The 25,959-nt window shown below is 44.2% G+C and overlaps 2 protein-coding genes and 1 long non-coding RNA gene across 4 annotated transcripts in view; 1 reads left to right on the top strand and 2 right to left on the bottom strand.

Annotated features, from left to right (window-relative positions):
- Window positions 1–5,764: 5,764 nt before the first annotated feature.
- zbtb42 (zinc finger and BTB domain containing 42) lies at window positions 5,765–12,443 on the bottom strand. Of its 2 annotated transcripts, none has more exons than XM_076978522.1 (2): window positions 12,211–12,443; window positions 5,765–10,861 (listed from the first exon to the last, which is right to left on the bottom strand). In XM_076978522.1, the coding sequence occupies exon 2, from the start codon at window positions 10,845–10,847 to the stop codon at window positions 9,183–9,185; it is 1,665 nt and encodes a 554-aa protein (XP_076834637.1). In that variant the 5' UTR covers window positions 10,848–10,861; window positions 12,211–12,443; the 3' UTR covers window positions 5,765–9,182. The 2 variants fall into 2 exon arrangements, with proteins under 2 accessions (XP_076834637.1, XP_076834638.1); XM_076978523.1 differs by lacking the exon at window positions 12,211–12,443 and adding an exon at window positions 11,252–12,178.
- A 4,824-nt stretch (window positions 12,444–17,267) lies between these two features.
- Window positions 17,268–25,959, top strand: part of akt1 (v-akt murine thymoma viral oncogene homolog 1) — a 40,519-nt gene continuing 31,827 nt past the window's right edge. The window contains exons 1-2 of the mRNA XM_076977945.1: window positions 17,268–17,435; window positions 22,853–23,014. Coding sequence (XP_076834060.1) covers window positions 22,969–23,014 — 46 coding nt within the window. The 5' untranslated portion in view covers window positions 17,268–17,435; window positions 22,853–22,968. The remainder of the gene's footprint in view (window positions 17,436–22,852; window positions 23,015–25,959) is intronic.
- LOC143480337 (uncharacterized) lies at window positions 22,847–24,834 on the bottom strand. Its single transcript, XR_013121819.1, has 2 exons — window positions 24,135–24,834; window positions 22,847–23,780 (listed from the first exon to the last, which is right to left on the bottom strand). It is a non-coding gene; the product is annotated as an uncharacterized LOC143480337 (long non-coding RNA).

Genomic DNA, 25,959 nt, shown 5'->3' with positions numbered 1-25,959 from the left:
AAAAACATTATATGCACTCAATAAAACTGCTCAAATATGGAAAATCGTGTCAAATATGATTTTCGGGTAGATAAAAACTTTGACGCCCTTGGGGGACCACTAAATATTATCATAATGACTTAAAATTTTTTTACACATTGTCCTATCCAAAGGTAGAACACTTTTAAGGGGTGAGACTTGAGAATATCAGACTTTGTATTTTTTGGGACACCCTACTGAAGACACATTCACTTGAACATCATATGGACAGATCACTGAAATTTCTGGGTTGTATTGTGAAGCTATGCTTCTGACAATTATGTGAATATGCTGCTTTCATTTTTTAATAACGGGATTAATTTCAAGATGCAACTGCTTCACAATACTAAGTTTGTGTCAAGCAAAGCATATATTCTTGGCTTCCAACTTAACATATCTTCTCAAAGATAAAGACAATTGCCAAGTTTGTTCAGTCCTTGATTATGGCTTACTAGTGACAGCAGACATAGAAAAAAAATTAGATATTTTAGGTTTCTGTATGAATTAATCGTAATCAACCCTCTAGCAAAGTATTCACCAGGTCAAAAAGCAAACTTGTTTATGCAGTGACTATAAAAGCCACTAGAGGGCGGTAGCTGAGTATGATAAGTACGTTGTGTCGGGTAGCAAACAAAAGACAGCTAGGCTTTCACCACGTGACGTTACCTTGGGGAAAGAAGCTGTATTCACCAGGCTGCGAGCTAAGTTGGGATGTGCCACAATACAGTCTTGTGTTACTTCCTTTGATCTACAACTTATTTATACAGGTGGATCAAATAACAATCACACAAAATGCAGTTAGCTTGGGAGAGACGATCTAAAAAAAAAAAAAAAAACTAAACCATGTAAACTAATAAAATATGCACTGTGTTTCTAAAACTGCTAAATGCATTAGATTTAAAAATTAGTATTTGCTGGCCAAATTTTCAGTGGCAGAAACATTTTAGTGTCTTAATGGAGAACAGATAACATTTCATATACATAAGCAGGTAAATCTGCAGGACAGAGGCACGGCAACTATCACCACCCAGACATAGGCCTACATCTTCCATGTGTATTATTTCATTTGCTGGTTCACTTCTTATTTTACGACTCTTTTAAAGTAAGTCCTTTAAGGTTTAGGCGTGCAACTCCATTCCCAGCTATGTATGTTAGAGAATACAGCTAACGAGGCAGGGTGTTGTGCTCACTCAGGTGTTCGTGAGTAAAATAATCCACGGTAGACTCGGAGTCTCCTGCGTTTTCAGCCATCAGAACAGCCACATCATTATGTTTCTCCTGTATTCTGGAGTCAGTATCCAGTTTAAGCGGCCTGTTTCAGTCAGCCAACTGCTCGCGATTTTCTTTTCGTTTTATCGCTCTGCTTTTGGACTAGAAGTTACTTACCATCACATCTGCCCCCAGTACATCACAGAAAACATAAAAATCAATGCCTCATCTTAAATGTTTACGATAGAAAACCTATTTGGATCAAAATAAATATAAGGGTAAGACGCCAAGGGCCAACTAAAATTACATCAGAACCACGTGACGGACATATTTTGATCATTGCATATTTATTTGAATGAAATTACTTTTATATTTAATTATGTTTTACTTATAAATAACGTAATTTTTGAAAGCTCTGTTTAAAGACCGCATGTCAGTTTGAATATCATGGATGAGACGCATTATCATCCACACACCGTGGCGTAAAGAAACGGTGTGAAGAATCGTGTGTTTAGGCTGGCTGGCGAGGGCCGCTGTTAAGTTATAATATCCGTTCATAAATTATAGATGCGTAACTCCGACGGGAAAGAGTTCAGCTGGAATGACAGAGGGGAGCCCTGAGTTGTAAGGCTTTGGGGGAAGGCATCAGTTATCGCTTTTTCGACCATTAAATATAAAACAGGATTTTCTTTCAGACCGAGTTCCCGCATTAAAAACCTGGATCATCAGAAATGCCGCATACCATGTTGCAAAAGCTGCCAGAAGAGATCCATGGACTTATTGTGTTATATTTATACACAACGTGGCCTTCCACTTCTGTCCCCCCTTTGTATGCATGTGTGAATATTTGATTTCTGAACGTGAGAGCCTCCGCCTCCCACACATACATTTGTCTGTCCAAATTAGTCTGGCATCTGATTCTGAGTGCAGATCTTCCATCCTTCCGTCCTGTATGACAGTACTATTAAGCAGGACGTCCAGCACGCACCACTGCTGGTGCATGTGAAGCCTGTCACTGAGTAACCAGCCACTGCTGCATGATTCAATCATTCAAACTGTCCTCAACATTATGGCATCACAGCTGCCCCGTGCTGCGTGGTGCGAGGGATCTTGTCATCCTCCCTATGACAAAGTGGTCAAATATGTTCCTAAGAATCCACAGCCATGCACATAGCACAACTGTGACCCAGACCTAAATGACAAGGGCTGTGTCCAGGTGTGCTATTGAAGGGACGGCTGCCTTGTGGTTAGAATCAAATGCATTTTTTTTTTACACGAATAAGCAGCATTTTATGCAATTGTGTTTTACCACAGATGTTGCTGAGCTGTTGTAAAAGGAAACCTTATAGACCGATTGGTTCTAGAACATTGTAAAGGCTCTGGCCACATAAAAGGAAAAATCTCAATGAGCATAAATGAGGAACCTTGAGCAGGACTGGAGCCTGCAGCTCTGTGAGTCTGAGTCACACTCGCCTGGTCTGTGTGGTTCCTTGTGGTTGGCGCCAGTTGGCGTTTGCAGGCACGCTCTGATATTCAGGCAAAAACGAGCAGCTGGTGGGAGCAGCAAGGCGTCGGCCTGGCTTCAGCTAGGTCCAGCCCCCGAATCCTACAGATAACCACACGCCAAAGGCACATTTTATTCCTGTCCATAAAGTTAGAAGCACTCAAGATTTTTGGAGGTGGTGGTTCAGAGAGCTGCCTGTTTCCACCAAGATGTTCTGTTTTAGTAACGTGATGTTTCCTTTTTTCACTTTAGGAAAGCGAGCTGGGAAAGCTCAGAACTCTGTACATGAAGGTAACGTGTTTGTCCATGTAAAGAGATAGTAGTCATGGGCTTGATTTCTTCAAACGTCACTTGATAGCCTGCTGAATGACATCCTTGTACTTCTCATCTACCATCTGCCGCCATATTTAGTGAAAAGCACACCAAAAACTTGTTCTGACTTATGCTGTGAAGTAGCACTGAGTTAGAAGCAATTAGCCCACTGCTGACACTGTCTGTTCCCTGTCCCTCCTCTCAATGAACACAGTGATGCACCAGCTCGGCTGCAGTTGGTGTTTTGCGGAGGCTCGGGTGCAGCTGCTGGAGGGCTTTCATCACAGTTCCTCTCGCCGCAGAGTTTTACCCGGAAAAGGGCACGCTTGTAACTTCCGAGCTGGGTTCTCTTACCCTCCCTCAACCCTCTGTCCACATGCCAGAGACCCCTTAAGGCCCGCTGGCTGCTGGACGGACTTAAGCCCAGTCGTGCAGCTTTGCATCCGACCCCCCCCCCCCCCCCCCCCCCACTCCATCGCTAACCACCAACACCACCAATGGCAGAGGGACCAGCTGTGCCCAGAGACACAGAGTGCAAGGCGAGAGAGAGGCGGTGAGGGGGGGGGGACAGACTGCCTTGGTGAGGTAGATGCTATAAATATGGGTTAGGCTCCATCGAAGGAGTGACAGCTGTGCACCAGCGCAAGGACACTCCTCAGCCATGTCTTCCTGTCCCACCAACTGCAGGTCACAACTCTGGACACATCCCCTTTATCCAGCATGACATACACGCTTACAGATCGCCAGGGGGCGGATAAATGTGTGTGGTTGGAGGGATGGAATGAATTGCATAAAATGTTAGAAGTGCCTGATATTTTTATGTTGCCCAGTATGAGATATACAGTTACACGCTTTGTATAAAGTTAGGCTGTGTTGGGGTGCAATATTCAATTTTTGGTGTATACACAGTTATTTATAACCTTGATGTATCCATGAGGGGATATGATGTATAGAAATTAATTATCTTCGATGAGGTTAAAAAAAAAAAAGGTTGACAGTATGCCTGGGGTTTGACAGTACATGGGTCACTTTCTTTGCATGTGTTCTTGTTTCAGCATCTGAGCTGGGACACACTGTGTGTGTGTGTGTGTGTGTGTGTGTGTGTGCTGGGGAGCATCGCTTCTTTTTGAGTGTGACCACCTGTCTTGTGTTGTGAGGTAAATAAATAAATAAGCACAGCCAGGCACCAGCTGTCCCTGGCCGTCCGTTCAGAGGTCAAGGGCTCCCACCGCTGGCCTCACGAGGTGAAGACGTCCAAGTTTCGACTTCACTTCCCCTCCAAAGACTTCCTATCACCTAGGGAATACATGCAAATAGGCCAGCTCTAGTTAAATGGAAATTACATGAGACTTTTTTGATCAGTGAGGGCAAAACATACCTAATTAAGTCAAAACAGCATAAGATGAGGCCAGAATACATAATAATAAAAGAAGTCTTTTTTCTGTTGCTCTTTTAAAGATCAACTAATAATTGATCTCTAGAAGAGCTTAAATGTTCTGAAGCCATTTAGACAACTTCTCCCACCTCTGACAAGCTTCTCTAATTACTATAATTCTCTTCAGGCCCTCCCCACCTCTCCCACACCCTTATTTACAGTGAGGTGACAAGCCCAACGTCTTGAGGCACTGCTTAGTGAGTTTGAAACTGGTGGGTTCATCTCCCAGACAAGCTGGTTGGGGCCCAGTCACACCACAGTCACTCCCACCATACAGCTTCAAGGGAGAACCCAGGAGCCACAGAGGACAATGGGGAGGCTGAACTACCATCCCCAGACAAAGGCACTGGTGGGATGAGGCTGGGTTAGCTGGGGGGATGTGTGTGCATGTGTATGGTTGGGGGGACGGGCGGCCTCGTCCGTGGCCCTCCCCGAACATGCAGTCCCAGTGGGGGTAGGGCTATGGGAATCGCCTAACCAAGCAACTGGATTTCTTTGGATGTGCAGCCAGAGAATAAAGAGGAGTCCACTCCCCAGGAAAAATGACCACTGAATTGGCTTTGAGATTCCAAATTAGCTACGCATTTTTGACACCACCCCCGATCCCCCTCCATCTCCTGCCCCCAAAACTGTTTGTTTGTTTGTGAGGATGCAAATGAGTGGCGAGGAGGTTAGCAGCTGGTATTTCCATTGAGGGGAAACTTCACACGAGGACAAAAGGAATGGCACATGATGTTAAAGACTGTATGTCTGGCACCATCCAGCATGGCTAACAACAACAGAGTCTTCAAGGTCTAGAGGCTAAGCTCACTTTGGTCTGTATACGTACTTTAACTTTGTTGTCCACTCTTCAAAAAGGTACCTAACTGTAGGAATATTAAAAGCATATAGATTTGATGAATCTATGACCAAGAACATTACTCTAATATAATGCAGTTAGTTATATTTCTGTTCTGCCTACAGCCATGTAAATTGGATTTGTTGATAGAGACACCTCGGTGAGTTACACACTAACTTTGTCTATATACAGTAGCACTTCTCCAATCAAATATCTGACCTCACAAATGAACAGACAACAGTTGATGTCCTCCTTGAGAACTATGTTAAGGTTATAATCTGTGGAGCACCTCTGTGAAATCTGCCTCAAAATAAATTTTTAAATAGAAACTAAAAACCAGTTTACTATCTGTAAAGATTATTAAGTAATATTTTCTAGTCATCAGCAAACACACAGCAATGGAAGAAAGGGAACGTCTGTATGGCTCAAGAAATACACAGTATTTTCACATAAAATGGTCTATTTAATCTATACATAATCTAAATAAAGACATAGCTCAAGATTGTCACTTTTTCACAGCACACACAGGGTACACGTCAAAAGCGCCAAAGAAATTTTTTTTTCCAGATAATGAAAATAAATTGCCCAAAAAATCCAACCAGTGTTTCAAATCAAACAGATTGTCACCTACATTCACTAAAGCACTAACATCGAAGCTTTTGTTTCCTATAAAATATAAGTTTCTTATCAAAAAATTATATTAAATCTAATGGCACTTCTACAAAGTCTATTTAAAAACGTTCTCCATTTAGTAGCATTTTTCATTACTCCAGTCAAATTCTGATACATTAAAATCTTTGCACAAGAAAGAAATCAATAAATATTCCTTATGATTATACAATTTCACAGTCAGAACCTTAGAAGACAATATTCCAGTATTTGTTTTCATTTTCTTTTTGACATTTTGCAGAAAACTGCAGATTAAAATCATCCTCATGCCTTAAGCAATGGTTTGAGTTTTCAATCATGTTATGGAAGGATATGTAATATGCAACAGAGATTGTCACACATTGTCACACTTTCAACATTTGCTGGCTTTCCTCTGGTCATGTGTAATATTTAAATATGATTGGCTAACTGCGAGTCACATGTGATAGTTAAACATTACTGGCTCATTACTGGTCATATGGCTATGACCTCAGAACAGGATGTGACCACATAGGTTGCCCTGATGAATGTAGAGAAGAAATGGGTTTTCCTAGTTCACTGACTGCCCCGAAGAGCCTTTACTTTCCACCTTGTACCATTTACACCATATCACCACTATAATATACTTCTCTCTTAAAAATGTTCTGAAAGAAAAACATGCTTACTGTAACTTTAAGTGATTCAACAGAGACATGGGTGATCAGTGTCAGCATTGTCGGCTTTGTGTCACAACAGACACAACTTCACATAACATCTTCAAAATTAATGTTGTTATAGGCCTATAATAATGCCCAATATCTAATTTGCTGTTGGATTAATGTTTGTGTCAACAAGGCACATTCTGTGTAGAGTGATCAAGTACATACATATTACTTCAGGAACACACAAATGGAGTCATGATCTCCGCATTGACAGTTAAATGCACGTTTCAAAGAGAGCACCTACAGTCTTTTAGTAACAGCTGCATTAAATACAAGATCATTCACTTAAGGGAAAAATATCTACAGTCCAATCCTACTTTGTGAGTAATTAAACTAAAACATTCTGTGAAATCGTTAATTCAGAAATAAGTGTTCTTCACATAAATTCTTTCTTGTATTAACAATTTTAGTTGGAAGGTCTGTCTGTGCTGCCTATAATCCAGTAGTCCACACAGCATTTTACAGAACATCTGTAAAACATACATGGAGTATGAAACAATTAAATAAATTCAAAAGTACATTTTTGATAGCTGTTCAATGAATGTGCAAAGATGAAATGGTTTGATGGTGTAGTCCAGTCATTGAGAGCATTGAGATACCATGAGTGCGTGTTCATCCAACACAAACTCTCAACACTCCTCTTAACAGTTCCTGACACTTAGCTCCCTAAAACAAGACGCAGCACGGAGGAAGCACTACTTTTGCTATAGGGCTTCGACAGGTACTCGGCACTCATGCATCTCCACAAGGTGGTTGTGCTTCTGATCTGCTACTTCTGATCTGCTACTCCCACTACTCTCTTTTCCGTTTGGCAGCAGTGTTAAAGGCTCAGCTGGCTTTCAGACAGACCAGTCCCAGCTCAACCAGGGAAGACTTAAATGTCAGAAGTCAACATGGAAAACTGCAGCTTTTACAACCAGATTCAGATGTCCTTGAATCAAATAAAGAGGAAAAAATTATAAATAAAATACATATTTACAATAAATATACAATTAGAAATAGCAGCCTACAGAATATCAGTGTTGGATCTATAGTCTAGGTATGCACAAAGCAAGTGCTTTTTAGCATTTCTGGAGTCAAATCTTGACAAACAGTGATTAAGATGGCTTATCTACACAAGATACAATGAAACGATAAACCCATATACAGCAACTGATTTTACAATCAATTATTGTCGCAGTATAACTGAAAAAGTACCAGTACAACAAGATATTAGGACCCAGCACAATTGTCTACTTCAGATGTTAAACCTACAGTAAACCCTGAACCAACAGAACTAATACACGATTCTAATCAAGTTTTCTCAGGAAAAAATGAACCACATGTATTACATGGATTTTAGTGCTACTTGCCATTATAACTAAACAACCACACACACCAAAACAATTAACACACAAAAATAAAAAAATTTAAATGATGAAATGAAAAAAATATTCCTGCATTCTGGTGTTTCTCCAAACTATCTGCTTAAGCAATATTGTCCCTAATTTCACTTTGTGACTAAGAAATATATATTGGTGATAAAATTCACTGTCATGATTTAGGCTTTGCCCGGATTGCAATAGGGGTCTTCCCAAAGACAGGGTCTCACCAACAGCTAACACACTCAAAACACAAGGATGGGTGAGCTTTGCATGGACAAGTATCCAAATCTCCTCTCAGTTCTACCCACAATTCTTCAATTTACCTTTCAAATTTTCATGGAAAACAAGCAAACACATTTCATAGTAATGCTGCAGAAAAAGGTTTGCATTAGTCAGAACAGGTGTAGATATTAGTTTTGAATGAGTGTCTATGATACAGATTACCTTTTGTTTCTTAATATATTGTTTTTCAATCTTTGCAATTGCTTATACCCTTTAATAACAGTTTATGACCCTGACAACCCAGAGGTGATAAAGAAGCAACAACTGAATCATTACCTAATTCTTCACCATTTTAAATTCATCCAAAAGGACATTATCACGTGCAGAGAACAAACCCTGTACTTTACAATTCCATACCAGTTTTCAAACTAATATGTTGTTCATTTTTTAATAAATGATGTATGCAGGATGTAGCTTAATCTAATTAAGAGGGAAAAAAGTGTTCTTAATGTGTTTCGGTTACTCCCTTCAATGGCTTCAACCGCTCAGTAGAAATATCCCCTCCAAAACCTTTTATGTTGTTCTAGACTTAATGTACAACAAAAAACTTCAGCAGATATTTATCACCGACTACAGAACATGGCTGTCAGTGACTGACCAAGTGCATCAGATGCCCCCCCCCCCTCTACACTGGATGGAGGTACACCTCTGTGACTCTAGGGCTCCTCTCACTTCTCAGCCCCATGTCGGAATACAGCAAAATACTGGATATCATTACAGGTAATAACACATCTATGTCCAATAAGCCACTCTGGCTTGGGGTGTTAGAAGAGAATGCCCCTCTAGATTCAAATACTTCATATGCAGCTCTACTTGGGAACAGTTGGGGCAGCTGGGAGTGGAGAGGCAGCAGGCACCAGACCAGGAGCTCTTATCCGATGGCGAGGGTCTTGACGAGGGCACAGTGGAACTTGCGGATGTGGCGGTACAGGTCGCCCGACTGCGTGAAGCGTCGCTCGCACCACTTGCAGGCGTGCGGCTTCTCGCGCGTGTGCACCACGGCGTGCCGGCTGAGGTTGTGCGAGTACTGGAAGCTCTTGCCGCACTGGCCGCAAGTGTAGGGCTTCTCGCCCGAGTGCGTACGCTCGTGTCGCTTCAGCGTATACATGCAGGAGAAGGTCTTGCCGCACTGTGCGCACGTGGGCACCTGGCCGTCGGGCGAGAGCTTGGGGCGTGGCCCGGCTCCGCCCCCATCGCGGTCACGGAAGTGTGAGCTGAGGTGCATCTGCAGGGCGTGTGGGCTGGGGAAGGCCTTGCTGCACAGCGGGCACACGCAAACAGGTGGGCCACCCACTGGCAGGAGACCGCCGCCCACACCCACGTCTGGGGGGACCAAGTCGTCATCGTCCTCCTCCTCTTCCTCTTCACTGTCACCTAGCAGCCTCGGGCCGCCCCCTCCTGCTCCGACCCGTCCTTCCTCGACCACCTCTCGGCCACGGACGTGCACGCCCGGCCCCGGGACCCTCCCTCCCACACCCTCATTCGGCACTACCTCTTCCTCCCCAGTTTCCTCCTCCTCGTCATCCTCCATCATCAGGTGGTCGTCCGGCCCGAGCAGGGTGGCACTGCCGGAGAAGAGGGTGGAGAGCCCTGGTGGCGCGGGGCCCCTGGCTCTGCCCCCGAAGCACTGGCTCTCGGGGCTGGCGCCCCCGCTGTCCCCGTGCTCTGACAGCGCGTCGTGTTCGTCTCGAGCGACTGCGTCCGCGCCCTGCTGCTGGCTGTCGCCGGCCAGCTGGCCCAAGGCGCGCGCGCCGTCCCGGCCCGACGGCGGCTTGAAAGACAAGTCCAGGGCGCAGTCCATGTCATCCACCGCCCGGGACCTCTGGGACGGCACGCCGGCCAGACCGCTGACATCGCCCTTTGTTTTTCCAGCTGTTGGGACGCGGGGCTCGGCCTCGGCTGACACATAATTGACACCTACAAGGTCCGGGGACCCGCCGGGGTGACCGTTCGCCTTCTGGCTCGCCGGCGCGAGCCTATCACAATCTGTGACAGCCAGGCCACCGTCGCCGGTGTCCATGTCATCTGCTGGGGGGGGGCCCTGGGGGACCTGCTGTGGCTGCCGGCACGGCAGGGCCCGGCTGGGCTGAGGCAGCTCTCCATCGGAGGAGCTCTCCCTGTCCAGGCAGCTCAAGCCAACGCCGTCCACCAACCTCTCATCTAGGGAGCACAGCTCCTTATCTTTCAGACGGCCTTTGCACACCTTAACGATGTCGTACATGTGGAGGTAGCTGGCAGCGGCCAGCACGTCCTCCACTGGCAGGCTGCTGAATTCCAGCTTCCCCTCATACATAAATTCAAGGAGCAGACCGAAAGCAGGCGCCGTCACAATGTCACTGTTCAGATGCACAACATCCCTTTTGTCTAGCTGGTCCCGGTAGAAGAGGTGGAAGTACATGCTGCAGGAGGCCAGCACGGCTCTGTGCGCTTTGAATCGCGCCTCGCCGACAAGAACAGTGCAGTCACAGAGGAAACCTTGGTGACGCTGCTGACTCAGACACTGCAGCAACTGGCGGCTATGGTCTGGGAACTCCATTCTTCTCTCATAACCTGGCGGAAAACAGGAAAAACTGGATATTAAATAAACGCACGGCAGCCATTCACAGCGCGACAAACAGGCTTAGCAACGCATATGGTGCTAGAGGCCACTGGAGACAAACAAGAGTAAACCCAACCCCATTAAATACAACAGCTAAGAAATATTTGGATACTAGACCACAAATTCTTTTAATCATGAGTCCTTAGCAAGACCATGCAACATTAAAAAGTACTTAAAATCAATACATGTTTTTGTGGAAACTCCAAATGAAAACTTCAACCAAAGCATTGCCCGTGATGCTACTGGAGCCTAATGCAAATATGTTTTTTAATAATGTATGAAGTCTTATATATTTGAAATGTAGAGACCCAAGAGTAGGAAGAAGTCAAGCACATCCATACCTTTAACAACGCTTAAAGTTGAACCTTACTTTGTGCGCGTCTCGTGGAACCGCAGAGACCGAAGTAAGTGCCCCCAGTCGGGCGCGCGCATCCGAACAAAACCCGCTCGCTTCTCCAGCCTCGTCGGACGCTCGCGCAGAAGAACCCGCTCATAAACCAACACCGCGCGAGCCGCACAAAACGCTCGAGCGACGTCCTGAGCTCGCGACCGTCCTGAGCTCGCGACCGTCCAGCCGGGTCCGCGGAGTAAACTGGTGCCCTGTTTGCTAATTATCCCGCAAGCTGTGGAGTCAGCTGCTCTGACATCACGGCGGTGGGAGCGCTACCTCCAGCTGTGCTCGCCTTTACGCCATATGTTACTCCAAACACAGTGACTGCAGAAAGCCGCGGCTTAAACGCACTTTTTTACCTCAGTGCAACATCACAACCGTAACACCGTAATCCGCCCAGACCAGGACGAACCCCTCATCTCGCTCGAGCAAAAACTTTGCGAGGAAAGTCCGATTCAACAAAGAACCCACTGTTACTTTTTTTTAAATAAACTAACTTTGACAAAAGTTAGCCCCCTCGTTGTAGTGATTATGAGCTTTTTTGTTAATTAAAGTCAAATTGAAGACAGAACTGTACACAACATTTACACTTCAAACGTTTTATTAGCCAAAGCCTGTCGTAATTAGGCAATTTAGGTTTTACATTTGACAGTACTCTCCTGACCGAGGTACGGGTAATCTGAAAAATCTTAAAATGAAACAGTGAAATTGTCTCTATTTCATATATTGAATAATAAACAGAAAGAGGCGTCCGTAGACACTCTGAACAGCAGCTTAGTGGGAGCCTTTAACACCAAAGGAACTCGACAACTGCCGCTGACTAAGGCAACTGCACTGCTCGGAGGCGGATGAGTCCGTCTAACCCAACTTTAAATCTTTACGTTTTCGTCTGTCGAACGCCATACTTACAGAAATCGCGACTTTCGTTGTTTCCTTAGATAGTCTGTCGTTAATTCATGATGTGTGGCCAGATGTTGGCGCCTCATTTGGTTTCTTGAGCTAGTTCGACCCCGCTGAGCGAGCAGCATTCATAGCAGCACTGCGCTGTGTCAAGCAGGTTGTTAATGGTCCAGTCTCGCGATAACGCCAAACACCGTTGTACTGTATTTCTACTTAAACTCACACCGTGGCAGCAAGTGGCAGGGTTCCCCTTAAACAGCTGTGCTTGTTCATCAGTAGCACTTTACTGATCCTACTCAGTTTAATATAGACTTAGAATCTAAAAATATTATTTCTACACCTACAACTGTTCTTTGGCCCAGTGTTAGGTGTTCACTATAAAATCCAACATGGGGCATAAGCATACTTGCTTTATTCAATAAGACATAAGCTTGCTTGCTATTATTTTTGCCTTAGAGTTCTGAACCTCAGAAGCCAGAGAGCGCACCACCAAATTTGTAACTGATAAGTCAATAACTTTGGTCAGAATGTTAAATATCTATCTGTTAAAGACTAATGACCAATTATGTTTGGCTATATTAGTCAGCAAGACTAGATTAGTTTTTGTTGAAAAATTCTCATCCCTTAGGTTTCTATGAAAACCTCTGTTTGTTAATCCTTTTTGAACAAAACTACATAACATTAACAACGTTTTAGAACGAGAACCATACATAACATGATACCCCTGGAACAGGCACCTGATCTACTTGCCTGAAAGTCAGGTGCCTACCTCCAGCAGTTGCTGAGCGTAGCCTTGTGCAAACTCCAAGGTCACAAACCAGTCAATTTTGGAGACATATCTTCATGTATACCACTCCAGCAAGACAGCATGGCACCTCAGATATAACCAAGACCATCAAAGTAAGAGCAGCTGCTTTCTCGGGAGAAAGAAATGGCCACTTAGGGTTTGTGACGTTTAGCAGGCAGAACCTGGTTAAGTTGTTTTTAACATTCTAAATTGTGGCTATCCCATCAAACAAGCCTAGCCAAGCGCATTCCTCTCTTTTCAGGAGATTTAAGTGTATAATTAGAGACTGTTGGAGGCTCTTCCCGCCCCTTTTTCTGTGCATTGTTGTGGGGGACTGATGTGCTGTGTGTGTGGGAAGTGCAGGGATCTTATAGATGGCTATGGGGCTAATCCTGCTCAGAGCTGGAATGCCTTGGCCCTGACTCAGTCCTTAGCCAAGTTAAAGCTGCCCAACAGTGCAGTATTTCGAAGAAGCTCTCAACAGCGCATATTTTCAAACCTGTCATGGAGATGCTATGTATGACATATATGTTCAGGTCACTGCCTTGCTCTGCTTTCTTACTCTTTTGTTTTATGACAGTGTGTAAGAGGATGTGCAATTTGACCACTGAGCTCCATTCATGAAAGTAGTGCTAACTCATCAATGGGACAGGAATTTGTTCTCACGCCATGGCATAGAAATTATTTCCAAACTACCTCACCTGTCAAGACAGAGAAAGCCTTTAGACTTATACAGGTTTGCTCAATTTGAACCACTTTCGATATCATATCTCAAATTCATATCCCAGAATTCAATATAGATGATACATTTATATCCTTCTATTTGTAAATAAATTCATATAAATTCATGTTTGACTATTTTCATCAACAAGTAAAAATAAATAAGTAAATAAAATGTATGAAGTGGTGTGCATGTTCATGGGGGGGGGGGGGTGGTTAGATTCAACACGCAGTATGAATATTGTACAAACTCCATTTTTTCATGTTTTTGAGACTGAGAAAAGACAAAACTTGAATGCCTGGACATTATCAACTGGTAATTTAGAACAGAACATTCCACATAGGACATTATTCTCTACTGGACCTTTATTTTATATAACATTTAACACACAAAAACAATAATATCAGGTCATAGTAATTTGTAAGTTTATGTAGTAACTTTCAAATATTTTGTGGATAAGCATTTGCTATCCAGTAATTTGAGCAATCAGATGTATGTGAGGTACATAGTTGTTTCTATTTTCAGCACTCAGACTGTTGTTAAGGCACAGTGAAGACAAGGACTCAGAGGTGCAGCTGCTCAGCTTCTGCCCTCCACAACTGCTTGGGTCACCTTTGGCCTGAGCCCCAGCTGCCAAACGCTTTGAAAAGCCCATTTGCCGCTTCTCCCCAGGGTGCTAGGGGATCGTTGCCTTTCCACTGATTTGCGACCAGTTGTGTTGATTTCCTTACAATATTCAAGGTGCTAATTACAGCAGGGAGAACTTATCCTGTATCAGGATGTATGGGCTTACAGCTCTGGAGAAGCAGGGGGATGTTGGGTGATATGGTGGATGAGCCCACCACTGCTGGAACAACCCTATCGACAGAGGCACTGAGCTGCTGTCTTCCCTACTGCAGCCCCTGTTGCTTTCAAACCATGGAGCTGGTTTTCGTTTTATTATTATGAAACTGTTGAAAGGTCACACTGTGTAGACTTGTAAAAGTTGAAAAGGCATTACAATTTAGGGCCTTTTTTAAAGATTTCCAAGATAGTACATTTTAATTACCATCATTAATATTTAATGTACAAAAAATATAGTATATTGACTGATAATTAAAATCACAAACAATTCTAAATAAGCTTCTACATCAATATTATCTAATCATTCTCAAAGAGCCAATTATGAACAATGATCTTCACTAGAAAGAGTAACTTTGTTATCAAGATCAACAATGTCCAGCTTAGTAGGCTGATCAACACGTGACAAATGCTATGGGAAGTGTATTGCTCCCCTATTGGTCATGCAAGACCCCAAGCTTTCTGTCGTTCAAAAACAGGATGGAGACTGAATGCGGTTGGTGAGGTGTGTGTTTACAGGTGAGACAAAGCAGTAGTTGTGCACATTGCGACCAGAGCTCCTGAGACAGCTTCAGTGGGCTGATGATTACATGGATTACATGAGGTTCTCACAAGAGAGAGAGAAAGAGAGAGAGGGAGCTATCAGGAGGCTCTTTCTTTCCCTCTGAACTCATCAATGGCATTCCCCCCAACCCTCTCGTTACTCAGACAATGGCAACACATTCCTTTGCGTTCTGCTCTCAGCGCCGTCAGAGTTTCACCATCGTATTCCTTCACAGCTCCTGCACACGTGACCGTGTGAGGAGCTCCTCACACTTGCTGACTTATGTGCAGCATATGTTCAGCGCTAACTTTGCTAATTGTGTGCGTTTAACTTAAAACAACGAGAGAACGAGAGAGAGACATTTTGTAGCATTTACGCATTTCAGTTTCTATGCCTAAAATCTTAGCAGTGTTGTAAAAGTGAACTGGTGGATCAGAAATGACTGTAGGTTACGCTGACACACCATCAGTGCAGAACCATGTCTCAGTTCCCCAGCTTCTTTTTGACCTCCATTTGCTGTGCTTTTGTAGAAAACACATAGCTACAAGTTCCTCTAGAGTAGCGCTGCCCCACACCAGCCCCACACCAGCCCCACACCAGCACCACACCAGCCCCACACCAGCCCCACACCAGCCCCACACCAGCACCACACCAGCCCCACACCAGCACCACACCAGCACCACACCAGCACCACACCAGCCCCACACCAGCACCACACCAGCACCACACCAGCACCACACCAGCCCCACACCTGCTCCACACCAGCACCACACCAGCACCACACCAGCACCACACCTGCCCCACACCAGCCCCACACCAGCACCACACCTGCCCCACACCAGCACCACACCAGCCCCACACCTGCCCCACACCAGCACCACACCAGCACCACACCTGCCCCACACCAGCCCCACACCAGCCCCACACCAGCACCACACCAGCCCCACACCAGCCCCACACCAGCACCACACCAGCCCCACACCAGCCCCACACCAGCACCACACCAGCCCCACACCTGCTCCACACCAGCACCACACCAGCACCACACCAGCACCACACCTGCCCCACACCAGCCCCACACCAGCCCCACACCAGCCCCACACCAGCACCACACCAGCACCACACCAGCCCCACACCAGCCCCACACCAGCCCCACACCTGCTGCTATATTCTCCAGCGAGTCCGTCATTGATGAATTCAACTTTAATTTATTTTTATCACCTCCACTGATATCCTTGAAAAAAAAAACAAATACACAATAAAATGAAGCATAAACATTGTGTAAGATAGATATCATTAAGTCTATAACTATAACAGAGTACAGCTAACCTGGGAAGGCATGGAGTCTCTTCTTTAGTGGCACATACTCTGACAAAGTATTGTGGAGAAACACGACCTAAACAAAATGCCACTTAAAGGTCTTGTCATCACTGACTGTTGCTCAAGCTACAGTCCAAAGAAACAGCTGTTTTCAGGATATTTCTTTTGTTTCTTTTGAGAACAAATGCAATGTAAAGGAAGCTAGAGAATGCAATGTTGTGGGCTTCAAAACCACTGGAGCAAAGATCATCAGACTTGAAGGCCCAGTACCTGGATGGACTTGTGTGGGGGATATTGGGACTGATTAAACAAATAAAAAAATCAAAGGGAGCATATCAAATGATTTCAATACACAGGACGTGTCAGTACTTTAATACTGTTCATGAACTGAAAAGGTAGCTCTCTGATATTTATATTTATTTGTATTATAGTTGTTTGCATGCATACATGTTTGGTCTTCTTATTATTATATTCTGCAGTCCAACAATTGACTATGATGTAAAATCCCAAAACAACTACACATCTAACTTTATGATGGAACCTCCAGACGTTTGAAGTCATGTGTAGATCATTTATGACATAAGAAACATAGATTATTTAGTAAATTATTTAGGAGTCTAAAGTTTGAACTTTTCATTTAATACAACTGAACAGATTCAACACTTTCTGGGTGACCTTAAGTATTGCTTACCATTTTAAAACGATCACAGATGTACCACGATGCAAGTGTTGTAGCACCGTTGTATATCTAAATATTTGGAAGGTCATATTTAGTTTCTTACATACCCTTTTTATTTCATTGCGATATGAAGAGAGCGACGAACCTTGTCGGCACTAGGACCACGCCGACAGCGGGCAGGAGCGCTGCAGACAGAACGTTTGGGAGGTGTAGTGGAGGAAAGGCAAAGGGGAGCGGGGTAAATGAAAACAGTTTTACCTGTTTTTGTGGGATTTAGCTGCCAGTAAAATTGCCGACGCCACTCAAAGCAATGTTCCGGAGACAGTTTTGATACACTGGTCAGGTAAAGCGTTGTATTTCTCCTTTTCTCGTGGATTATGTCCGACTGTGAGCTGAGAGGGAAGGTCTCATTGTATTATATAGGATGCGGTTATTCTCACCCAGTCTGCCCTGTCTAGGCCCAGAATCATGTCTTTTCTTCTGCTTATATTCGTTTGCATTAAGCAACTGTATTAAGCGCCCGTTTATTCCTGCGTATCTTGAACGTAGATTAAAACATGTAACACCACACGTACGTAAACCGGAACACCATGTGTCTGGCTAAAATAACCCAGTCCAAATGTTTTATTGATCTGTCATTACATTGTGTCCTCTTGTCTCGGCTTGACCGCCGCGTGGACGCACAGGCCTACTTTTGTTCATCTAGCCTCCTAGTTCTCATCATGCATTAAAATATTTCGTTTTCATGATAAAAAAAAGTGTAACATGTAATCGTAAGCGAGATCAATGTATTTATCTACCACGGTTTGTTATTTAGCCGCTCACACTAGAAATGGCTGGGGTGATTCACTAGTGTTCACTCCCACGTTGGTACTCTTTGAACCTTGATTGTTTTGACTGTAGGACACGAACAACATGTGCTTGAAGGAAGAACACAAAATGGAAGCTAAATGTTTTTCTTTCTTTTTACGCGTATAATTCACGCCCTCGGGTCAGATCCACCGAGCTGCCCCCAGCTTCACTAGATCCACAGGTTTAAGCTATTGACCTGTTATTTTTTTCTTTCTTCCAAAGTCACGAGACCTTAGTGGGGACTATTGGCCTGTTGGAAACTGTAGCATGTGACTCGTTCTGGAGTAGAGGTACTGACTCGTTCTGGTGTAGAGGTACTGACTCGTTCTGGTGTAGAGGTACTGACTCGTTCTGGTGTTAGTTGAAGATGCTGAGAGCTTTGTCTTTCACACCCTCATTCTCTCTTCTTGTCCATTAGTATGTGAAAAGACTTTGAGCTCCTTCGGGTCCTGTTGACGCAAATGTGCCGCCAGTAACATGCAGAATCCCAGGAATGCCGTTTGAAATTTGCTCAGACACAGTTGGGCTTATTGTGCACGTCAGTGCTTGGAGGCACGCCTCAGGACGGAGGATGAGAGTGGCTGGCCTGTAAACCAAAGAAAGAGATTCTGACGCTAACCTTTCGTAAAACTGACCTTCATTTGCGTTGGGTCCTGGGGAGAACAATCTTTTAAGATGTCTTGGCTTCCCAATTGCCACCCCCCTCCTTTAGATGCACTTATCCCTTGACTCTACATTAATGTTTTGAGCTGTCTCTCAGAACAGCTTTTGGCTCCTGATGCATTTCCTTAAGTAAGTTGGGAGGCAAAAAAAAAACTCCAAAGTGTAACTGTTATCTAATGATGTACTCTACAAGTCAATTTGTTGTAAACATGTCAAATAAGTGTGTAATAGTTTGACCTCCTCATGCCACGTGTGAGCTGGATTACTCAGACAGTTCATGGAAAATGGAATAAATTGCTTTATTGCCAAAACCAAACATTCCCTGCAAGCTCAAGCTTGCATAGATGTGCTAAACTAAAAGTGAGTTAGTGACTCTTCTAAAACCCTAAACCAAAGATATTACCCTTTGGGCCGTTCATGCAGTGTCTAGGCATAGGCTAGATGAAATATCCTTCAGTGCATAATATATGTAAATGAATTGGTTGATAGTAGAAATATTTCAGTATGCTTGTTCTTTTAACAACCTACAGGCCACTTTTTTTGCAACTTTGTAAATATGTTGTGGAACGGGAATCCCCAGCCTGTTCTTGTTGTCTTGTGTTTACTATACACTCATCTTTGCAGTACCGGATCAAGCTTGCCTCTGATGGTCATGGTGCCGTGTTTGTGTTATTTCCTGTTTGTCTATTGACTGCACATGATCGCCCCAAATATAGTTAATTATGTTATAATGGCAGTACATGTTTCACTGCTTATATCAGTAAACATGAAACTAGCCTTATGGCTGATTTTATGGTCATGCAGATTATCCCTCTGCCAGAATACAAAATAGTCAAATCCAGTGCCGTTCAGATCATTCAAAATTGCAACACTGAGCAATGTAGTGTTTTCTTTGTTGTGGCTTAATTGATTTAACTCACTGACTAATAATCAAGCGTTCTATGCCGAACATTTGTAAAAGGGGTTTGAGTCATATTTTATCACAGTGTGCTAGATGGACTACTGTAATAAATACTTCTTCCCTTGGAATGATGTATTCTGGATCAGACGGGTACAGAAGCTAGCTGCCAGCCCATTGCTCTAGTGATGACCCTTCCCTCATTCGATGTTGGAGGTGATTGTACTGGCCAGCTTCACGGCCCAGTCTTTCAGCCATGATGTGCACAGACCCCACTGTATCGCCCTGCTGCATGACACTGATTTGCATTGAATGGGGCTTGCCCCTTCAGTCAGAACAGGAATGATGAATGATTGGAGAACGAGAGTAGGAGCGAGTGAGAGAGTGTGGGTGGAGGCCCCAGGGCCCAGTACACCATGTGACCCCCTTCAACCCCCCCAGTCAGGGTATTGGGTTCATTCAGTTGCTGCTGGCCGCTTGCCAGCTATGCAGGCATTTACACCCCCCACCCCTCCTGAGTAGCATGGAGTCAACTGGCAATGCAGAGACCGCTCACGTTTAAGACGAGCTCACTGTTTAGGTTTCAAGTCCGTCATGCGCTGCTGTTGTCTTTTCGTCTTGCTTTCTCTTTCCATTTCTGTGACTCTGTCCATCTGTCTGTTGCGCTAGCTTTTAAAGACGCCTCGCATGTACTCTTGCTGGGTGGGGCTGGGGTGGGGATGTTTGGCAGTGGTTAAGCATGTGTGAGAGAAAGCTGAAGTTAAGGACTTGTGCGAGTGAGACTAGTGGCGTAAGACGGCACCCTGAGGGTGGAGAGGCTCCTCGCAGTGTCCTATCTGTTTGAATTTCCTGTTGAGTCGTCTGCCGCCGTAGCTGTGGAGGCCCGACCGAACCTCTTCCACAGTCCCTGTGGTCGTACAGGCCTGTGACATTTTCACCACATTCAGATGTGATGACTGTGTGAGGGGTTTGTGCACTGGGGGTCCCTCAGGCAGAGGGGTAAGCTTGATGCAGCCGCTGCCCATTCCAAACTAATGACTTCCTGTGAGGGAGCAGCCTCTCGACACATTTGGGTTTATTTATGTTTGTCCCAGCCATTGAAGTCTTTCTCTTTCAGCTGAGGAAATGGTAGCACAACTCTGTTTAGCTTCAAAACTAATGTGCCGACTAGCAAAGCAAAAGCCCTGCCCACACTGTACTAATAGAATGATGCAAGATTTGGCAGTCACTGATTTGATTATTGCTGAAAATAAGATGCTAGATGAAATGTTATGGTTTCAAACGACCAGTCAAGTTTGAGCCATGAACAGTAGCTCTGATGCCAGCAATCATTTTATAGTTTCAGTGATTACATGCAGCAATACACATAATTTCAGCATGCGTAATTGAATGTAGCTTTTCCATAATCTTAAAGACAATTAAAAACACTTCTGACCAACTTCAGTCCCTCTGTCTACAAGTGCTCTGCATGTGTGTGAACTTTGCTGAAGGATCCCAGGTGGTGGCCTCATGAAGCTGCTTGATACAATGCCAAGAGTGTGCGAAGTCGTCAAGGTGAAGGGTGGCTACTTTGAAGAATATAAAACATAAGAGAGTTTTTGTGTAACACTTTTTTGGTCACCGAGGAATTCCACATCTGGAGTTTAATAGTTTTGATGTCTTCACTTTCTAAAATGTGGAAATAGTATTACAAAAATTAAAAAGGAAAAGTACATGTGAAACCTTTTTTTAGGGGGGGGGGGTGGATACTGCCACCCTATTCAAAAAAAGAAAGGTTACCAAACTTTAAATAAATAATAAAATCACAAAAGTGAACTGTCAACAGTGACCTTAAAGCACAAATGAGTGTGGCATCTTTACATATGTCCACCAATATTGACCAAGTCTGCTGTAGAAGCCATGTTGAAACTTTTAAAACTGGGACATTGGTAAGTTTTCACAATTTCCAGTTGTTGTCATCACTTATGTAATGTTGCCTTTGGAAAATAGAAGCTCCAGCAGTGTCCTCACTGGCTGCTTGTACTTGTATCTGGATCTTATCAAAATTATCAAAATTTTGAAACATGCTTATTTGGTTGGAAACTAGTGAATTAAGGCCAGTATACCTGCTGGACAGAGTGCTGTAATTCTCCTGTCAGGTTGTCCCACAATATAGCAGTGAAACTTCTTCTGAGTGAGCATAATCTGCTGTTCGGAAGTTCTTATTATGAAAACGTTTAGTTTAACGTTTAGTTTAATCTAATGGACAGTTGGACTGAAATTTGATTGGTACTGTCTGCCACCATTGTGTGAAAAGAGATCTTCAGTATTTTGCTGCATTTAGTATTTTTTGCTAAATTAACGTCTTGCAGTTTGGATTGTACCTATAGTTTTATATTAAATCATCCTTCCCCACTCATTCTGGGCTTCTTTGGTTGTCTCTGAGGTCTTTTCCAAGGGCTCCAGTAGTCAAAGGTTAGCATGTTTGGTTTTATATTGTATAATGATGATACTGCTGTCATTTCTTCTGTGTTCTCATGTCTGGTAGACATGAACTGAGTTTTTTCTTTTATGGTTATTATGTCTCCTGTCATACAGCAAACATTTTTGCGGTGAAATCCAGACTACATAATGTAACTGACTACATTGCCTGAGCTCTGCTCTTGTTGAATTTTCTTTATTTCTTTTTTTCAAACTTCTACCTTTGACGGAGCGTCCCCGTACACTGTATTCGGGACTTGTGTACTTGTACTGCATTTCATTTTTAAATAAATGTATGTTTAATTCATTGATCACATTGAAATATTGATGACCACGGCAGATGTAAGCCTTCCATTAGCGGAGGGTTCAAATAAAGCCTGCCTTGTTGCTGAAGAGTTTAAAAATAGCCAGCTGCAGCGTTTCGGCCCGGCAGCTCATGAACCAGGACAAGAGCGTCGTGTCTCCGTGCAGCACGGGGCTGTGGACACAACAGCGTCCGGTTCCGTGAGAGACGCACAAACGTCTGCCCTCCCCTTTGTGGCGCGAAATCGCCGCCTGTCAGTATCATCACTACTTCCTGTTGTTTCCAGAAGCTGTTGACGAAGCAGGGGTACACGGGTCGCTTCCTAGGCTGGATGTCACGGCGTAGCAGCGTTGACATCTGTTTAAGTTGGGAAACTGGTTGCGTGATATAATCTAGTCCTTGGTCTTCGGGCAGAGTCTGTGCACGATTCTGCAGAACAAAACTTCATAATCTTTGCAGTAACGAGTTTTAATTGTTTCTGATCTCTACTCTTGTTTAGTATTTGAAAAAGTCGGTTCGGATATAGTATTTCCTTTACCTATACGGTAAGGCTGATGCATAATTCTTGGCCACACCCTTACAGGTAACCTTTGAGAAGAGGCTCCCTGCCCTGGCCCGAAGACCGGAGACCGCGGGCTTCGGAGTGGCTGCTCTCCTTCTGAGACGCCGGCTAGTCGGACCAGCTCCCCGTGGGCCAGCATGAGTGACGTGGTGATTGTGAAGGAGGGATGGCTCCACAAACGAGGTATGATTCACAGAAGGTCAAAGAAGGTTGTGTGTGTGTCCAGGTGAACGTTTGGCCTTTTAGAGGGGGCGCATGTTGAGAATTCCTGTTTCGTGGTAGCACCCATGCCACCTGTTCTCCAAGGTGGTTCCTTCAGTTTTCGTGATCCCGTGATCTCCATCTTTATGCTAAGGACCTCATTAGTAACACGTCTACCTTGTTCCACTGTGGTCCAGTTAATCTCCACCTTTACAACATGGTTGTGTTCTTTTAATTTCTATATTGGGGCAGTAGCTCTATAATGTACATAAATGCAGAAGCTTTATGTACAGTGTAATTTCACAGAACATATGCATAAGGGCATATACATAGAACATGTGTTCGCCCTGTATTTATAGGCATCCTAAATTCAGACACAACTCTTCCATCTGAAACCAAGTGCCTGAAGAAACACTGTGAATCTGCAATTAGTTAGTTCACATTCATTGCCAGTGGAATAAAACATCCTGGGATGTTCTGTGCTTATTCATTAAAACCAGCTAAACTGCCTTCAGAAAAACAAAATGTTTACATGTCCCATGAAGTTCACGTAATTAAAATGTCATCCAGATGATTGTTTTGGGAAAGATTGATTCCTGGTGACCTTTTCACTTCACATGCCCACACACTCTCTCTCTCTCACACCTGTGCTGGTGAGTCCGAGCCAGTGGTGTCTATGGTAGTCCTCCACTCTGGGCTTTGTACCTGCAGTGTACCTGCAGATCCAGCTTCGGACCTAAAAGTGTTCCTGATGGGGAGCGAGATGGGGTTGGTATAGCAGTCAGAACAGTGCTGAAAGATGTCATGGATTTGATCTCTGCTTTGTCTGCACTGTGTGATATGCCATCTGTTAACCCTTCTATAGGGTTAGCTATAGCTAAACTGTAGCATACGTAGCTGGATTACACTAAAACCTCGTATTCAGTTGGCAATACACTTTTCAACATATTTTCAACAGAAAAATTACATTCTAAATGACTCAATGTAAAAAGATATTATTACATTTTTTTGATGCAGCTTTTTAATGATAATGAAAAGTCACCGTATTGAAATATTCACATGAAAAGCCTTGAGGTCCAAAGAGTTTTGGGCTCATATTTACCTCTGTGATGACAAGATGGCTAGTCAGTTACTTAAGACTTGCATTGGTGATGACAAATGTGTCCATATTTGAATGTTTCTTGTCTTCTTGTGTGTGCTTCCCAAAAGCATCATAGCGTTAAAAGCATTCTTGTCCATCATTTACTGATTTCTGCGCTACAAAGCACTGGGGAAACCCAACGGTGCACTGTGTGTTGCCCTAGATTTAGTTCAAGAAGCACTTTCTGTTTACCCCATCCGCAACTGATTGATTTCGATAACATGAGTCAAATGTGTAGTGTTAAATTTTGTTGACACATAGAGATAGGGGAAGTGAGCAGAGCTGAAGTGTGAGAGGGTGGTCAGAGAATAGAGTTCAATATGCATCTTCTTTCTTTCTCTCTCTCTCTCTCTCGCACACATTTATAAAAAATGCTCATATGCAGAGTTTACTTCAATTAGCTTTGTACAAATGCCCATCTGACCTTTTTTTTTCAGCTTACTTTTTTGTTTGTCATCTTTTAAATAAGTAATTCCATTATGACTGGATACAGTCTGATCATCTCGATGAAGTACGATTGTACTCAAAGTGTCTAATTGTTGGTGGCCGAGCAAAGAGGCGCGATATCACCACAGACTTTCAAAATCGCGCCAGTGCACCTTCTCACCGAGCTGGGGGCACATGTAACCGCCCCACGCCCCAAACAACCATTCGGCCTGTTCTCCCCGCCACAGAACTGTTGTGGTATTGTTGAGCAGAAGAGAAAAACACAACGTGACGTCAGCCAGCCGCCCGGCGGAACAGGAAGCTCCAAGCTGCTGGCTGACTAGGGGGCTGGATGGGTGAGGAGGAGCTCAGTAGACTGTTTAGATCTGAACCGCAGATTGCCAGCAGACCTTTCCATTCACATTTCTCCCCATGTATGAGGAGCAGGCCAGCACACAGGAAGCTCGCTCACTCGCATGCTCGGTTGGACGGCTCGTTGGCTGCGTGAACATTTGGCAGGCTCTCTGAAGATAACGTCAGGACACGCATAAGACTGCAAGCGCGAGCCATAATTTACGTTTCAAATATTAGCTGTCAGATTGTAGAATTTTCTAGCCTTTTGATCGTTTTTATACATTTTTGCAAGGATCCATTAACAGTATGGAGATAACTGGTATCACCTGGTATTTTCTCAGTCTAGGAAATATTTCAGAATTATGTTGAGCTTTCATCCACTTCACAGCTTCAATGTTTGATCCAATGTAAATGCATTTCGGTGCGTATTTGGGTCACTTTCCGAGAAATGAACGTGTTGTTAAAATCACCACAGGTGCATTGCCTGTCTAAGTCCTAGCAAACCACACTATGCACACGCATGCACACTGGCCCTCACTCACATGTCTGTCTTCACCCCCCCAAACAGTCCTTACCGAATGTTTAGCTGTCACTAAGCCAGCAGCTGTGCCAAGTGAAATGTCACAGGGCCTCTCCCCGGTTCGATCAGGGGCGGGTGGGGGCAGACAGGGGGAGAGTGAGAGGGGGCCGTGCTGGTCCGGGTCAGAGCAGAAGGCCTTGTGGAGATCTTCCTTTGGTGTCCCGTCACTGTCGGGGTGCCGCTGTCTCAGCCATTGCACAGAAGGCACGCTCGGCGTGACATTGTCTGTCCGTGGTCACTCAGGGTCCCCAGTCACAAACAGCGCCGATGCACTTTCCTGTGGTGCCTTTAATGCTTATCTCAGTCCTGATTATTGCCTTTTGACTTTTGCAGATTTCACTATTTCGTTTCTCTGCATGCGCGTTAATAAATGTGCATGTGTTGGAAACCTGCTTACAGCAAATCCAGCGTCCAGTGCCAGTGCCA

Source organism: Brachyhypopomus gauderio, chromosome 17, assembly GCF_052324685.1.
Source record: "Brachyhypopomus gauderio isolate BG-103 chromosome 17, BGAUD_0.2, whole genome shotgun sequence".
Taxonomy (NCBI): domain Eukaryota; kingdom Metazoa; phylum Chordata; class Actinopteri; order Gymnotiformes; family Hypopomidae; genus Brachyhypopomus; species Brachyhypopomus gauderio.
Note: the sequence above shows the minus strand (reverse complement) of the source record. Positions and strands in the feature narration are given on the sequence as shown.

Bases quoted from the DNA above. Each gene is read 5' to 3' on its own strand.
- zbtb42 (XM_076978522.1), bottom strand. From the start codon at position 10,847: ATGGAGTTCCCAGACCATAGCCGCCAGTTGCTGCAGTGTCTGAGTCAG.